The sequence below is a fragment of the Cetorhinus maximus genome, chromosome 14, assembly GCF_964194155.1.
Source record: "Cetorhinus maximus chromosome 14, sCetMax3.hap1.1, whole genome shotgun sequence".
Taxonomy (NCBI): Eukaryota; Metazoa; Chordata; class Chondrichthyes; order Lamniformes; family Cetorhinidae; genus Cetorhinus; species Cetorhinus maximus.
Genome location: NC_135892.1, coordinates 6,206,174 through 6,222,624, shown reverse-complemented (window position 1 = coordinate 6,222,624; position 16,451 = coordinate 6,206,174). Strand labels below are relative to the sequence as shown.

At 46.0% G+C, this 16,451-nt stretch overlaps 1 protein-coding gene across 1 annotated transcript in view; it reads right to left on the bottom strand.

Moving 5' to 3' along the window:
- Positions 1-16,451, bottom strand: part of plcb1 (phospholipase C beta 1) — a 315,255-nt gene that overhangs the window by 251,968 nt on the left and 46,836 nt on the right. Inside the window, exon 6 of the mRNA XM_078556434.1 lies at positions 5,088-5,188. Within this exon, the coding sequence (XP_078412560.1) occupies positions 5,088-5,188 (101 nt within the window). The remainder of the gene's footprint in view (positions 1-5,087; positions 5,189-16,451) is intronic.

Below are 16,451 nucleotides of genomic sequence, written 5' to 3'. Positions count from 1 at the left end.
ATTTTCCCCATTATGACACTAGGGGCTGAATATTATGGGGTGGTGGGGGGTTGTGGTTGAGGGTGGACGGTTCACAGCCTCCACCCTGGTGGCAAAGTCCACCCACGCCATGTGGGCTGACCAATGCGCTGCGGGTGGCCTGAATAACGGCCGAGTGGGACTCGCACCTCACAATGGGGAGGTAGTCCAAACCTCGGAAGCAGCCAGCCAAACTGGTTTATCTGAATGTATCTGAAAATACATGACAAATGCATTCCTATCCAGCGCCCCAACAATTGGCATTGCTTCCTGCACAGGTTATTGGAAAGTTAAACTCCCAGGTCAGCTGGAGGCACTATCTTCAGCAGCTGATGTGCACTCAGTTCCGTACCTGTATTGGCACAAAACGCCATCAAATCGCAGTGATGTCACGCTGCTCAAGGGTTTAAGAACAGAGGAGAACTAGATTATCACAGAATCATGGAATTGTTATGGCACAGGAGGCCACTCGGCCCATCGTGTCTGCACCAGCTCTCCGAGTGAGCATCATGACTTGGTGCCATTCTCCTGCTTTTTCCCCGTACCCTTGCACATTATTTCTATTCAAATAATCATCTAATGCCCTCTTGAATGCCCTCGATTGACACCTGCCTCCACCACGTTTCCAGGCAGTGCATTCTCGGAGACGCTGGTGAGGGCGAATTTCTTCTCAGAGAGTCATGAACCTTTGGAATTCTCGACCCCAGAGAGCTGTGAAGGTTGAGTCATTGAATATATTCAAGACTCAGATGGACATGTTTTGGAAACATAGAGGTGTCAAGGGTTATGGGGAACGGGCATGAAAGTGGATTTAAGGCCAGGATCCGATCAGCCATGATCTTATTGAATGGTGGAGCAGGTTCAAGGGGGCCTACCCTTGTTCCTACTTCTTGTGGTCTAATGTAAGGTGAACAATCCCAGCTTCTCCAATCTTTCCGCATAACTGAAGTCCCTCCTTCCTGGAACCATTCTCGTAAATATGAATCCTGCTGGGCCTACTAATAGTTTATTAGGTAAAATTTCTTGGACCCTCACTGAGCTTTGTGCTGAGTGTCCTCTGATGCCATCAGAGTTTGAAGTACAAGGCTTCAACAAACCCAACCATTTAAACTTTACCGGAACAAAGTGCGTCACTAGGTTCCCAGGAAGTGTCGGTGCATTAAATATCTTGCTTGTTTTTCCCATTGGAACTTTAGAGAAAACTACATCTAAATTTTCTTCATGAATCACAAGTGAAAACAGTTCTTCAACTCACAGGATCATGCAAATGATTCGCAAGCGTTGTTAATGTTGAAAAACCCAACGAGATACGGAATGGAGAAAAAGCAACGTGAACGTTGATAGCAATGGGATGACACTTTGCCGCCCCACCCCGGCAGCGCTGAGCATTTCAGCGCCCACTTCGTGCTGGCCGTCAGCGTGAAATCGCGATCGGTGGTCCGTTCCCTGGCCAATCCTGGGCCCGCTGATCGTGCCCTCCTGCTGACCCCAGGGGCTGGATTTTACATCCCGTGCCAGGCGTGTTTCTGGTGGGGGGGGGTGGTGAGGACACATAGAATACAAGGAGTGTCAGGCCCACCACCTTGCTGCCCATCCCCGAGCTGCGCCCCATAATACGGAAGGTGAGGGGGCACAGGAATTGGCAGCCCGTCCGTCATTTTAAATAAGTAATTAATGCTCAATTTAGCTTGTTACCAAGTCAATTGACTTGAATATGATGCTGCCTGTGCCATAACACAGTTGGTGTGGGCAGGCAGGTGGGGGTCCGAAGGCCGTTTTATAAACACAAAGAGTTACAAGGTGGGAATTTGGTGTGTGGGGGAGGGGCGGGGTGGTGCTGCTGTCTTTCGGGGGTGTCCTGTGTGCAACAGGGGCACCGCACCGCCTGGCCTCCAAAACCTGCCCTCCACCCACCTCGCCCTCCCGCCACCTCCCCACACCCCTCAGGACCGTCCGATTCCTCCCCGCCCTAAAAGCTAGGAACTTACCTGGCTCTGGGATCCATCGAAGTCCCGCATGGGCCTGCGAGCAGACCCAGCATCGCTCACTACTGGGTTCTGGCACTGCAGGGACTGCGGGAGCTCTTGGCCAATCAGATCGGTTGGCAGCTTTTGGGGGCAGGACCTAGTCCCACTGAGGAGCGGAAGTCCCACTCTCGGCACGATCAGCCCTCCGTCGGCACGTTATGGATACAGGGCGGGCGCTGTCTTAGGTGCATTGACTGGGGTCCGACTCTTGCAATGACGGAGGTGGGGGGAGGAGGGGAGGGAGGGTGCGGGAGCGGCGCACCCCCCTGTGAAATACAGCCTCAGGCTTTTCTGTCAGTTTCCAGGGAGTAATGACAGCTTAGGGCAGCAGTTTCACCATCATTACCACCAGAAAATCAGAGTACTCTTATTGGATTACTGATGTTAGAACTAAGAATAGAAAATCTAATCATTAGCTGGACATTTAGCTGACAAGTCATCATCTTGGAAATTATCCTGTACATAGCTAATAAGGAAGGAGGTTTAACAATGTGTGCCAGCAACAGTATTTCTGTCTTCTTGAACAATGAATTTATGAATTAAGTGTGCCTGGCATTCACAGAATCACAGAATCACACAGTGCAGAAGAGGCCCTTCGGCCCATCGAGTCTGCACCGACACGTGAGAAACACCTGACCTACCTACCTAATCCCATTTACCAGCACTCGGTCCATAGCCTTGAATGTTGTGACGTGCCAAGTGCTCATCCAAGTACTTTTTAAAGGATGTGAGGCAACCCACCTCCATCACCCTCCCAGGCAGTGCATTCCAGATCGTCACCACCCTCTGGGTAAAAATGTTTTTCCCTCACATCCCCCCTAAACCTCCTGCCCCTCACCTTGAACTTGTGTCCCCCCGTGACTGATTCTTCAACTAAGGGGAACAGCTGCTCCCTATCCACCCTGTCCATGCCCCTCATAATCTTGTACACCTCAATCAGGTCACCCCTCAGTCTTCTCTGCTCCAACGAAAACAACCCAAGTCTATCCAACCTCTCTTCATATCTTAAATGTTTCATCCCAGGTAACATTCTGGTGAATCTCCTCTGCACCCCCTCCAGTGCAATCACATCCTTCCTATAATGTGGTGACCAGAACTGCACACACTACTCCAGCTGTGGCCTCACCAAGGTTCTATACAACTCCAAAATGACTTCCCTACTTTTGTAATCTATGCCTCGATTGATGAAGGCAAGTGTCCCATATGCCTTTTTCAGCACCCTACTAACATGCCCCTCCGCCTTCAGAGATCTATGGACACACACGCCAAGGTCCCTTTGTTCCTCAGAATCTTGGGATTTTCCCTACTTTTAACAGCCAGAGCTTTCTCATATCCCCTCTTTGTTCTCCTAATTGCTTAAGCTCCACCCTGCACTTTTTGTACTCCAATAATGCCTCCGCTGATTTGCTCCTCTTGTACCTGCTAAAAGCCTCTCTTTTCCTTCTCATCATGTCCTGAATATCTCTGGTCATCCATGGTTCTCTGGGCTTGTTACTCCTTCCTATCACCCTAGAGGGAACATGTTGACCCTGTACCCTCCCCATTTCCTTTTTGAATGCCCCCCATTGCTCTTCTGTAGACTTCCCCATAAGTACCTGTTCCCAGTCTACCTTGGCCAGATCCTGCCTTATTTTACTAAAATCCACTCTCTCCCAATCCAAAACATGTCTTTGCAACTTGTCTATTTCTTTGTCCATAACAAACTTAAACTGTACCATGTTGTGGTCGCTATCACTAAAATACTCCCCCACTACCACCTCAGCCACCTGTCCGGCTTCATTCCCCAGAATTAGGTCCAGCACAGCACCGTCCCTTGTTGGACCCTCTACATATTGACCTAAAAAGTTCTCCTGTACACATTTCAAGAAATTCATTCCATCCAAGCCCTTAACACTATGTCTATCCCAATTAATGTTGGGAAAGTTGAAATCACCTAATATAATTACCCTATTGTTATTGTTTTTACACAACTCCGCAAATTGTGCACATATTTGCTACTCAATTTCCCGCTGACTATTTGGGGGTCTATAATAAACACCTAACAATGTGGCTGCCCTTTTTTTATTCCTAAACTCTACCCATGAAGCTTCATTCGATGCCCCTTCCTAGATATCATCTCTCCTTACTGCAGTAACTGACTCCTTAACTAATAATGCAACGCCTCCTCCTATTCAGTAGAAATCTTTTCCAAAAGCTTAGTAAACAGGACCAATGCAATAACATCACTGGCTGACCAGTCCCATCTGTATGAAATTTAAAAAGAGCGTGAGAAATTTATAATGAAAATGTAGCACGTTTGTTTAATTGGGGCTTGTCCTCAGAGGCTGTAGCAGAAGAGACAGTGGCGTGGTGGTAATGAATCTGGGCTAGTAATCCTGAGGAACATGGGTTCAAATCCCACCATGGCAGCTGGTGGAACTTGAATTCAGTTAATAAATATTGAATATAAAGCTAGGCTCAGTAGTGGTCACCATGAAACTATCATTGATTGTCGTGAAAACCCATCTGGTTCATTAATGTCCTTTAGGGAAAGAAATCTACTATCCTTCCCTGGTCTGGCCTACATGTGGCTTGAGATTCACATGTGCTTGACTCTGGACTGCCCTCTGCAATGGGCTAGCAAGCCACTCAGTTCAAGGGCAATTAGGGATGAGCAACAAATGCTGGCCTTGCCAGTGACACTCACACCCGATGAAAAAAATAAAGGAAAAGTAGTCTAGTGTTAGGGCAGCAAGTGAGGACTGTATGAAAGTCACTGACCACACATCTGTAAATGAAGACAATCAGAACATAAGAAAGCATTAAACAACAAAAAAAAAGACCAGCTGGCACAGCAAGATTGATCCTTCCAAAAGCCAGACACAATCCTATCTGTAACAGAATCTGGCCAACCACCTAATCTTGTGAGCACAAGCCCCAATTACAGCACACGATGAAAGGGAGGAATTATTTATAAGTCATCAATACTGCAGCCACAAAAGGGCTTTGTGACCAAACACAAGGTCAGATCAGAGAAATCAGAGAAGAAAAGAGATTCCTTACTATTCCGAGAAGATGATGTCAATTTCAGGCCGAGGACAAATGTTATTCAAAAACGCTTGGAATACTTCAGCTGTGAAATTTTCTTGTGGGATGGAGTCGTTCTGTAGGTGGAAATGCAAAAAAGGACATGTTACTAGCGCTGGCAAATACTGTTTTTTTTTCAAAAATGTATTACATCATTATTATGGGTGATGTAGCAGACAAATGAAACAGGTACAACCAGGGCACTCTCATCAAAAACAACTCAAATTGTGAGCAGATATAATACTTCTGTGACTTTAATAACACCCTGTGAGATTCTCAGCGCTATTAATATTGAGAATTAACTAAGCCTCACACTGCCAATTAAACATCCAATTAAATTGGCAGCTTCTCTGCAGTGTTTCAGACAATGTCAAACAAAACCCTATTTATGCATTTGAAACTAATCTTAAGGCCATAAGAAATAGGCACAGGGGGAGGCCACAGGTCCCCTCGAGCCAGTTCCACAAGGAGACCAAAATATATACAGTATCCTGGGGTGGGGGGTCTCATCGATGCAGTGTACAGTTTTGAAGGAGAAACAACAGAGTCTTAACCCTCAAAAACAGGTGGATTGGGATCGGGTGAGATGTTAAAACTCTAAAAATCTCAAACCCTACCCAACCTCAACCTGCCCACCTCCTGGTTGAATGGAGGCAGGACAAGGGGCTGAGACAAGGTACGTGCAGCCAATTCACTCCTAGGAGACAGGTTGGCCAAATTGTGCATTGTAACGAGGCTGGAAGATTTTAATGTGCTTTGCAGTTTAATTGCGTTTGACTGGGTTTCGCAGGACTCAGGAAACCAGACAGCTGAAGGGAGGTGAGGACAGGTTCAGGGAAAAGCTATAAATGCCTTCCCACCCCGCCGCCCCCAAATTCCCCAAACTCCCTTCATCATACAACACCGTATACCACCCAATACACATCAACCCCACCCGCAAGTTCAGGGATCAGATCCCCAAGTGGGATCAAACGCGACCACTCTCCAACAGCAGGTGACTTGGCTGCGGCTTCCTCCTTAGTGCTCCACGTTCGACTGTCGGCTGACAAGCCTGTCAGCTGGGTCGGCTTCAGGGTGGGAAATCTGCCGCGGAAAACTAAGCCCATCCCAGTCTCCTGACAGAAACTCCATGCACCCCCACCCCACCCCTCCCCCCCCCTCCCCCCCACCAAACCCCACCACCTACCTGCCACCCCATGCTGCCCACCCCTGTCAGAATTCAGCCCAACGTCTCCACTCCGTTATACACATATCAGCTGCCAACAACACATGGCCTCTGGAGATATAAAGAAAGTACTGAAAACTGCAGGAAATTTAAAAAACAAAAAGCGCTTAAAATAAGCAACGGGATCAAAAGAAGCAGATTGTACTCAGATTTTTCAGAAGGTTAATGTTCTATTATATAACTCTGCTTTGTAGGAAATAGTGATAGACTTCTATCAGTCACCAGTCAGGACATCTACTAATTTATTTATAAAATCTGTCATCCCTTCTCCTTGGCCCTAACATTTATTTTCCGTCTGATATCTGAAAATACATTGGTCTTACGTTTTGTGTTCAGTTTTAAAATGATTTTAAAAAACTGATTTAAGTTCATTTTTTGAACAAAAATGTCAGGTGGCAGACTTGGCTCAGCAATGGTGGTGCTCTTCCTCAATTCCTGGCTTGACTACATCAACTAGGCTGAAACGTCAGTGCGGAGGGAGTGCTACGCTGCCAGAGGTGCTGTCTTTTTGATGAGATGCTAAGCTGGGGCCCCATCTCCCCTCTCAGGTGAATGTAAAAGATCCCACAACCCGAGTAGGTGCAAGGCATTTACCTTTGGAGACAATGGCAACTTTCTCTGAGTCTGCAATGAATGGACTCTGAGTCTCCCAAAGTCCCAGAAAAGCGTTGAAAAAAAAGTTGTGCTGTAAACTGTCCATTTACCTCCAAGACAAAAGGGAGCTGGGATCGAAAATAAATAATTAGCATTTCTACCTAGAGGCAAGATTAATGTATTTCACTTTGCAACGGGGAAGATGGGAGAGATAGGAAGCCATTTCTGAAATTAGGTTACAGGCTTCCCTCCAGATCAATGAATATCACAGGCAGACAGCCGAGGTTCTGTGTGGTCAGAAGAGGGAAAAGGCTGCTTGACCTTGCAAACTACCCCAGCTGGGTGCAGGAGGGACAGGGTCTCTTGTTGAAGAGGCACATCCTGCAGCCTTCTGTGGGTTCCAGGATATTTGTTCTGGCATGGTCAGAGGAAGAAGAATCATCAAGGGTGGTGGATTTAATAAGCTCTCAGGGACCTGAGGAAGGTGCCTGGAGATGGTTGCTCCAAGTTACTACTTGGTGAAATGGCAATGCAGGAACCCACTGGAACCTGGGGGTAAGTGTGGACAGTTTGCAATAAGTACGGTAATTCCATGGGGATTCCATGGGGAGTGTGATGTATGGTAAATATAAAAGGGGAGCAGTCCTCTCTGTAGTTTAAAGACCAAGTTGTCCACAGAAAGAAAATAGTGTTTAGTCAATAAGGCTTTTAGTCATTACAGTAAAAGTTTTAAAATGTGAAATCTGTTTGTATCATCCTTTCAGCTTTCAACTCAAGGTTCAAATCTCTTTTTAAAAATTCTAGGACTCAACGGGAATGGTAATACCACCTTATCCCCACATCCCACGATTCACTTAGAGTCACCACTTTTTGTACAGTTAGATGACTTGATAAATGGCTTGTTGACACTATCCAGGGCACCTGGGAAAGATACTAGAGAATTGCTGGTGCTCACTGAATCATAACCTAATATGAACTAATTTCTTCAGGGGATGAGTGAATAATTTTGGAGAAAAACAACTCACATCAGCTTGGATCAGATGACAGCTCTCATAACTTTAAATTAGAAGATTGTGAGTTGAAATTCATGTCAGATTTGGAATGCATAATCGCGGCTGACGTTTCAGTGCAGTACTGAGGGAGTGCTACATTGCCAGAGGCGCTGTTCTTTGGTTCAGCGGAGGTTGATAAGTGCATTGCACTGAAACAGGGCGTTGTCCAGGTTTGCACTCCTCCCTGAGTTAAAGACAGATTAAATGGTCCCGATGGCCATGTTTACAGACATAACAACGCTCACTGAACTTCAGTGGTGATGGTCTTTGAGTTATAATGCACCACGTGGAGGTGAGATGCAAGAGGGAGAAGGACCAGTAACAGGGACCCACAGAAGAAACCCCAAGGAATGTGGTAATTGCAGTAGACATCTTGGGTAATATTTTTACTGAAAAACCTGCAGAGAGGAGGTTGGTCAGAAAGTCACAGCGGGGTGGGTGGGGGTAACCAAGCATTTGGGATTCGCCCTTGCATTGTGCTTTACTCCCAGCGTGGTAGTGACATCAGTGATAGGTTCTCTGGTCAAAGGCCTAGCATGATTGACAGCTGGGTTCAATAGTGTAGGGGGTGGGGGTGGGGTGTAGGTGATCAGAGGGGTAGGGGCGTGGGCAATCGGGGGAACGAGGATCGATCGGGGTGGGGGTAGTGAGAGGTGTTGAATACAAGGAACTGGCAAGAGTGAATTGAGAGGATAGGGGAAAGGCCTTGTGAAAGGGAGATCGAAGGCCTTGGGGTGGGGGACTGGCGCCTGGTGGAGCAGGACGGAGATTAGAGGCCTTTAGCAATATTCACTAAGTGAGGGGAGAAGGGGCCTGTTCACAGAGGTTCCTCAGGTAGGCACCTGCATCCAAGAGGTGGGTGTGAAGGCACACACCTCCCGAATCGGCCAAGTCTCTCCCTTGAGGAAAGTGCCGGGTTCCTCACAGCTTGGAACACCCGGCTGACAGCAGTAAACTTTCAAAACCCGCATGATAATGAGGTACGCAGGCGTAAGGCTGCGAACCGCCTCCTTGAACAGGTTTGGTCATCCGACCACGTACCATCCAGCTTCAGTTAAAGCCGCAAAAGGATGGATTTGAGCTAGGTTTGAGTTGAGGAGCAGATTTTGTTTTGACTTTAATGCCCCAGGACCCGACCCAAACCTGAAATTTTTTCCTGTTAAAATTCCCCTGCATTAGCCTAACCATTGATCATGAATTATAATGAACGTTCTTTGCAATATGTCTGAGTGATATGGTCCAACACCGTTTTTTTTTTTCTTTTTATCTCGATAATTGTAGTCATTTTTCTCTTCCGGCATTTTACTCTGTGGGTGAAATGTGTCTTATATTACATAACAGCCTTAATGAGGCAGCACAAGCTGGCAGGCAAAATAAGGAGCAAAATAGCTTGATTTCTGCTCAACAAGTCTAGATTACTTTGTTATTCAGAGCACACACCGGGTTCCACGGGGCAGAACTTCAATTGTTGATATAAGTTAATGCATTTTGCCCCCTGCAACATATCAAATCTTTACCATGACCTTGCACTCATTTCTGCCATAGAAACATTGAAAATGATGCCAAGGTCTGTCGGCATCTGCTTTTGCGTGTTTATTTATTTTGTTCCTGGGTTTCAGTTGCTTACAATGGAGCAGTCTGTACTTTGGCAGCTCAATAACGTTCTGTGCAATCCCGGAGTCTCTGCATTAATGCATCACTGCCAATCATCCATCAGCGCTTCCAGCATGTCTCTGGCACTTTAATTAAAGATTTATGCACACATCTACTTGCAGCTCATGCAAATGAAGCCACTCATTGATTGTCGGGAGCCCAAGCTGTGCGTGCTCCAAAGTCCTGTACAAAAGTTCATTTCTTTCAACACACGAGTGTCCTGTGGAATATAAATTCTTTGGGACATCGCGCAGACTGTAATGTAGTCCGGGTGAAAAACAGATGGCTTTCGTTCCAAAGACCTTCACTATTCATGCACTGGCTGATACTTCTGTATCGTTTTGTTGCTGGGCTGAATAGCAATGTGTGGCATAAAAAGGACACTGTCGACGAAGGTGTTGAATACATTGTTTTGCTCACTCTGCAACAGAGCCAAGGAAATCATGGGCATTGGTGCTTCTGTTTCTGGGCCGACAGGTGTGTCTGTACAACAGAACATTTAAGAGGCAAGAGAATAAAGACAGAATGGCTCATGTGAGAAATGGATGTTTTTTAAAAAAAATATTTTTGGGAAATATTCTGCTTTTCTGTGGAAAATGCTGTGTGTATGTGTGTGATTTATATGATTTAATTAATCTTGGCAGAGATTAATAGGAGAGAGATTGATTGGGGGGTTTAAAACATGAAAAGGATAGAGGTGTTAGGTTTGAGGTACAAGTAAATAGGTTAGATCTAACATTTGCATTTTTAGGTAAGTGGAGAGTTTGTTTGAATATCAAAGGGGAGTCAGAGGTGTCAAGAAACATGTTTGCATCTTTCAGGAGTTCCATAGGTAAATACAAGGGGGATATCCTTTTTTATTGACCCAAAAGCAAAGACAAGATGGAAACATGAAATATCTTATATTTGCAAGGGTTTGAATTTCAAAGGGGTGTGAAAACAATGGAACCTGAAACGAAAGTAGAAAAAGGTATTTTAGAGTTAATGCTGAGATGGAGATTTAGCTGTTTGAGCTGTTGAGCTAGAGCTGCTAAAGCTGAGAGGGGATGCAGTTTGAATTAACCACCCAGTCAAGCCAGAAAAGTCTTGGGCTACAAAAAGCAGTTTTATTCTGGAGTTTGGATTTTCACATCAGGTCATGTGGTTTGCCTTTATTGAAGCTGCAGCAGTTTGCCTTGGATAATATTACTAGATTTCTTATAGTTAAACATCTATAAGGGAGTGTTGCCTGGAAGGTGTTTACTTGTGGGTCCAACCAAGTAGAGAGTCTTTTGTGGGGAATGTTTTGTAAGACTAAGTTTAGCTGTGTAATAAACTTGGAATGCAGGGCTGGTTTCTTGTAAGAAACAATAAACTTTATTTACAGACTCCTGGTGAGGCTATATGTTTGTTCCAAGACCAAGGCTAAAAACTCCGCCCCTAAGATTCCCTGCGCTTAAAGCCTGTACAAACTGTATAACAGTAATCTTGTGTGCTTAAGTTTTATTTTATTCTTGTTAATAAAACTTTTGCTTTTAATTTTAAGATCCCTAAATTGTTAGTGGACTTCTTACTGCTGAGATCAGCATTTCGTCTTCTTGTTTTCAGAATGAAAAAAAAGGTTGCGGCCCATAGGCCATGTTTCCCTCTGGGATTTGGTTTGTGCAGCAATTAACACCGACTTTGGTCATAACATTCAGAATTGTAGCCCATTAGCACCCCTGTCCCGGCAATCTGACCCCACAAATCCTGCTCACAGTAAACTTTCGTTAAAATAAACACAACTCCAGGCGTGATTCCACCCTCTGTTCGCAAGATAATTATGCGTAACAAAGGCCGTCTAGCTAGGTTCATCTTATCCATCCCAGGATGATGTACAAACATATGTATTAGGAGCAGGAGTAGGTCATTCTGCCCCTCGAGCCTGCTCTGCCACTTGGTAACTTTGCCTATGTTATACCAGTGACTACAACTCAAAAGGACTTAATTGGCTGTAAAAGTGATTTGGGACATTGTGAAAGGTGCTGTATAAATGTCAGTTTTGTCTTTCTTTCATTCCATCTGCGTGCAGCCGGCAGAAGTGAAGGCGATACTTTACTCAGGAACGCTAAGCTTATGAGTCTATTGCAAAGAGCTTCTTCGTAACAGTAAAATTTTAATGTTCTTGATTCCTCATCATCAGAACAAGAACAACTTATATTTATACATTTATGTAATGAAACATCCCAATTAATGCACTTCACAGAGGCGTGATCAAACAAAATTTGACACTACGGGCGGAATTGTCCCAGAATTGCAAACGTGAGGTCGTGAGCAGGAAAAAAAGTCATTTTATCCACTGGCCACAATGGTTTTCATGCTGTATTATCCCATTCCCGCCTCATTAATTAAGCTGCCATAAGAAACATGCCGTCTTGCTGGCAGGCGGCTTCCAATTTGCCTGCCACACCATTACCTCGCCGCTTCCTCAAGCTGGGCACCATATCTAAGCTGCAGCCACGCTCACAGCTCCCAATGCTTGCAGCTCAGGACTGCTCTGGTGAAGACATGGCCCCAAAAGCCAAGAAGAGTGCAGCACCCCGACTCAATGATGTGTCCCTGGGATGCCTTCTGGACCTTCTGGGTGACAGTGATGTCCTCTACCCCTGCTCTGGCTGCAGGAGGCACATCAGTCTCACTGCTCCGGCTTGGGAGAGGTGGTCAGTGTCAACGCTGCACACAAGAGGTCGGCCGTCCAACGCAGAAAACGGATGAATGATCTCATCCATGCCGCTAGGGTAAGGCAACCATCTTATCTCATCTAAACTCACACACTTACAAGGCCATCACACATTCACTGGCATCTCACTCACTGCCAGCTCAAAGGGCATCACCACTCACTCTCCTACATACACCCTTACATCTCCATCTGGCCTTATCTCCTCTGGAGACTGCCTCCTCAGCCCTCACCCTCTTGAGGCTATTTACATAGATCAACATGTGCCCCCACACACACCCTTGGGACATCCCCCTTCCCCAGTACAGCCCTCACCCTGCAGCCTCTTCCCTTGCCTGAGGCCACTTCTCCCCCTTCCCCAAGCAAGCCCTAGTCCAGCAGCCATTGAAAAGTCACCCCCGCCTTATGGCTGGTCTGGTAGGTAGAGACTTGCCCACGAGCCCCCCTAAAAGTGATGTGGTGCAGCCTGTGAAGCCTGGGGTTGATGACTGTGAGTGCTGCCCGAAGCAAGGTAGGCAAACAAACCTCGAAGTCCTGAGCAAAGTGCAGCTCGCTAGGCGCACTGCGCTTATGTACAGTTATGAAACACATTGTGCCTGAATGATCCAGCGTAGGGGGATGATTCTGGCGAGCAGGGCTTATAATGAGATGCCAAAATATTGAAATTAGGTTCCCAAGGTGCAGCAGCATTGAAACCGATTTTTGACCTTATCGTCATATTGCTTTACCCCGCCCACCATGACGCCCGACTTCAACAGGGCCGGAAAATTCTGGCCTAAGTCATTTAAGGAAATAGTAGGGAAAATGTCTAAAAGCTTGGTCAAAGAAGGAGATTTTAAGGAATGTCTTAAAGGAGATAAGCGAGGTAGAGAAGCGAGAGGTTTAGGAAGGGAATTCCAGAGCTTAGGGTACAGGCAACTGAACGCACGGGCACAAATGGTGAAGCAAATAAAATTGGAGATGCTGAAGAGGCCAGAATCAGAGGAGTGGAGGTATCTCGGAGGGTTGTGGGGCTGGAGAAAGTTGCAGAGATAGGGAGGGAGGGATTTGAATAGGGATTCAAAAAAGATTGGAAGGAAAGAACTTTAAGAATGGAGGCACGAACAGAACAAGCCGGTAAATGTCTGCCATTTTGTTGGGCTGCAAGTCCGCTGCCTGGTCAATCGTTCACATAGGTCAGGCTTTGCATTGCTCATGTGGGAGACCCTTCCTTGAGATCAGGGAAGGTCCAGGGTTAGAACACAAAGACACAATCACAGCTTTGAAACAACGATGTGCATGTAGATAATATGCACCCTTACAAACACACACACACAGACACACTTATATATATATATTCCCATGTGTACACTTATTTCTCACTGTTACTGATGCTGTGATGTAAATCAAGTGGTTCCCTGGGCTTGGGAATCCCCCGTACACCACAGAACCATTCAAGCAAAACAGGTCTCATCTACATTCACTTTTATATGTATCCATGCCATTCCTGTCAGATATTTACCCAACAATTTATGAAGAAACTGAGCAATTGCTACTTCAGTGACAGTCTAACTCACCACTAGTCTGTGGAAAATAGGCTTCTCCTCATATCTTGTCTCAGTTGGTGTTCATTGATTGTAATTTAGTAAGATTTTAACATCAACCTACTGACTGGATTTCCCTTCAATGGAATGATGCATAGCATAATATTAATACATTGGAGGTCACCTTCAACTACAGCAGGGATATATCACAGGTCGTACTAGATCAATCGCCTGTCATGCACTTCAGCCCAAATCAGGCTGAAGTGGGGTGGATAGGTCAGGTGCATGGGCTGAGTGTGCAGTGTATAGGTTGGGTGTACAGATTGTGTGCACAGTACTGGTGGCATGTGTGGGTATACAGGTGGGGGATACAGGCTAGGATGTACAGCTGGCATGCACAGGTATACAGGTGGAGTTTACTGGTATACAGGTGTGCACGAGTGTACAGGCAAGCTGTACAGATGTACACAGGTGTACAGGTAATTTGTACAGGTATACAGGTGTGAATAGGTGTACAGGCAAGGTATAGAGGCAGGTTGTACAGATGAGGTGTATAGGTGTGCAAGCAAGGTGTGTGCCTTTAGAGGTGAGGTGCACAGATGTACAGGCAAGGTGTATAGGTGAGATGTACAGGTGTACAGGCAATGTGTACAGAGGGGATACACAGATGAGGATTACAGGCAATGTGTGTAGATGTACAGGCAAGATGCATGGGTGAGGTGTGCAGGCAAGGAGTATAGGTGTACAGGTGAGATGCACAGGTGATGTGTACAAGCAAGGTGTATAATCTTTAGAGTGGTTGACCTAAACAGAGTTGGTGTATTTGGCGACCACCTTCGTGTCGTCGGAGACAACCTGTTTGGCCAGTTCCCCTGGCAGCGTGAGGCGGGCAGCGCTCTGGATCTCCCTGGCTGAGATGGTGTGGCACTTGCTGTAGTGAATGAGGTGTGAGGTCTTGGAGGCAATGTGCTCGAACATGTCGACAGTAAAGGAGTTCATTACACTTATGGCCTTGGGTGAGATCCAGGTGGACCTGGGTCAGCACCCTGTACACGTAAGTGGAATAGCTCTGTTTGTGAGATTTCCTCCGCTTCTTGGGCGGCTTCTTGGTGGCTTTAGTCAGCGACTGCTTTGATGCCGTGTGGGATGCACCGACCTTAGCCGCAGCCGCCACCTCAGGCATTGCACTCGACTTGGGCCAACTCAATAGGAGTACAAGTGAAATGCACAAGTGAGGTGTACAGCAAAGGTGTATAGGTGTAAAGGCAAGATGCACAGGTGAGGTGTACAGGCATGGTGCATAGGTGTACAGATGAGGTGTACAGCAAAGGTGTATAGGTGTAAAGGCAAGATGCACAGGTGAGGTGTACAGGCAAGGTGTATAGGTGTACAGATGAGATGCACAGGTGAGGTGTACAGCAAAGGTGTATAGGTGTAAATGCAAGATGCACAGGTGAGGTGTACAGGCAAGGTGTATAGGTGTACAGGTGAGATGCACAGGTGAGGTGTACAGCAAAGGTATATAGATGTAAAGGCAAGATGTACAGGTGAGGTATACAGGCAAGGTGTATAGGTGTACAGGTGAGATGCACAGGTGAGGTGTACAGGTGAGATGCATAGGTGAGGTGTACAGCAAAGGTGTATAGGTGTAAAGGAAAGATGTACAAGTGAGGTGTACAGGCAAGGTGTACAGGTGTACAGGTGAGATGCAGAGCTGAGGCGTACAGGTGGGTGGTCAGTCTGCGACCACCTGTTTTCTGCCCCTGCCTTATGCAAACACACAAGAGAACCATTTAGTCGAATAAATATCACCAGAAAAGCCTGCAGCTTGGGTGACACAGTTAGATAAATCCTCAGCTGATGTTGACGAAAAGAAACAGGGCATTAATAGTGAGTACGTGCTATGATGTTTCTAGCGACACCTTGCAAAACACATCAAACTTTGCCAAAGAAATTGGAGCTGACAAAACATTAAACAATTGGCTCTAGTTTGGAGTGAATGGAAGACAGTGGAAAATCCGTCTCCTTGGGACTGTTGCTAAAGTTGAAATGTGGAACGTAATTTATTTTGAAAGGCTGCTCATTACATTGTGACTAGACCTAGCAGGAATAACTTTAGCATAAATAACTAAGAAGATGGCTGCCAAAGATGATTACTGTCTGATAGCTGAGCCAAGAAAGTGTGAGAGGAAAGAAGAATGATCACAATCCTGTTTGAGATGTTGGACGCAGAAAAGAGGTTGAAAGATTAACAAGTGAGACTTGTACCTATTTATACAGAGATGTTTCTTTGTGAGCCCCATTGGTTCTGTTGCTCTCCTGATGGGTGTGACAGAGCCAGGGTCGGACCGTATTAATCCACTTCAGTTTCTGAACAAAGGGTTTCACAAAACACACGTGAGTTGGGATAGCTGCTTTGAAAGCACTGGTAATTGATTTGCTGCTATTGGGAAGGATGGTGATCGAGCAGCAACTAAAATGTGTTCTCTTCTGCATGAAGCAGCTCAAAAGAGCAATAAAGGCTGAAAGATGCTGCATGGTCTGGGTGGTGTTGGGATCCTCTGTAGACTCGGGAATGAATACGCATCTTCCGATTCA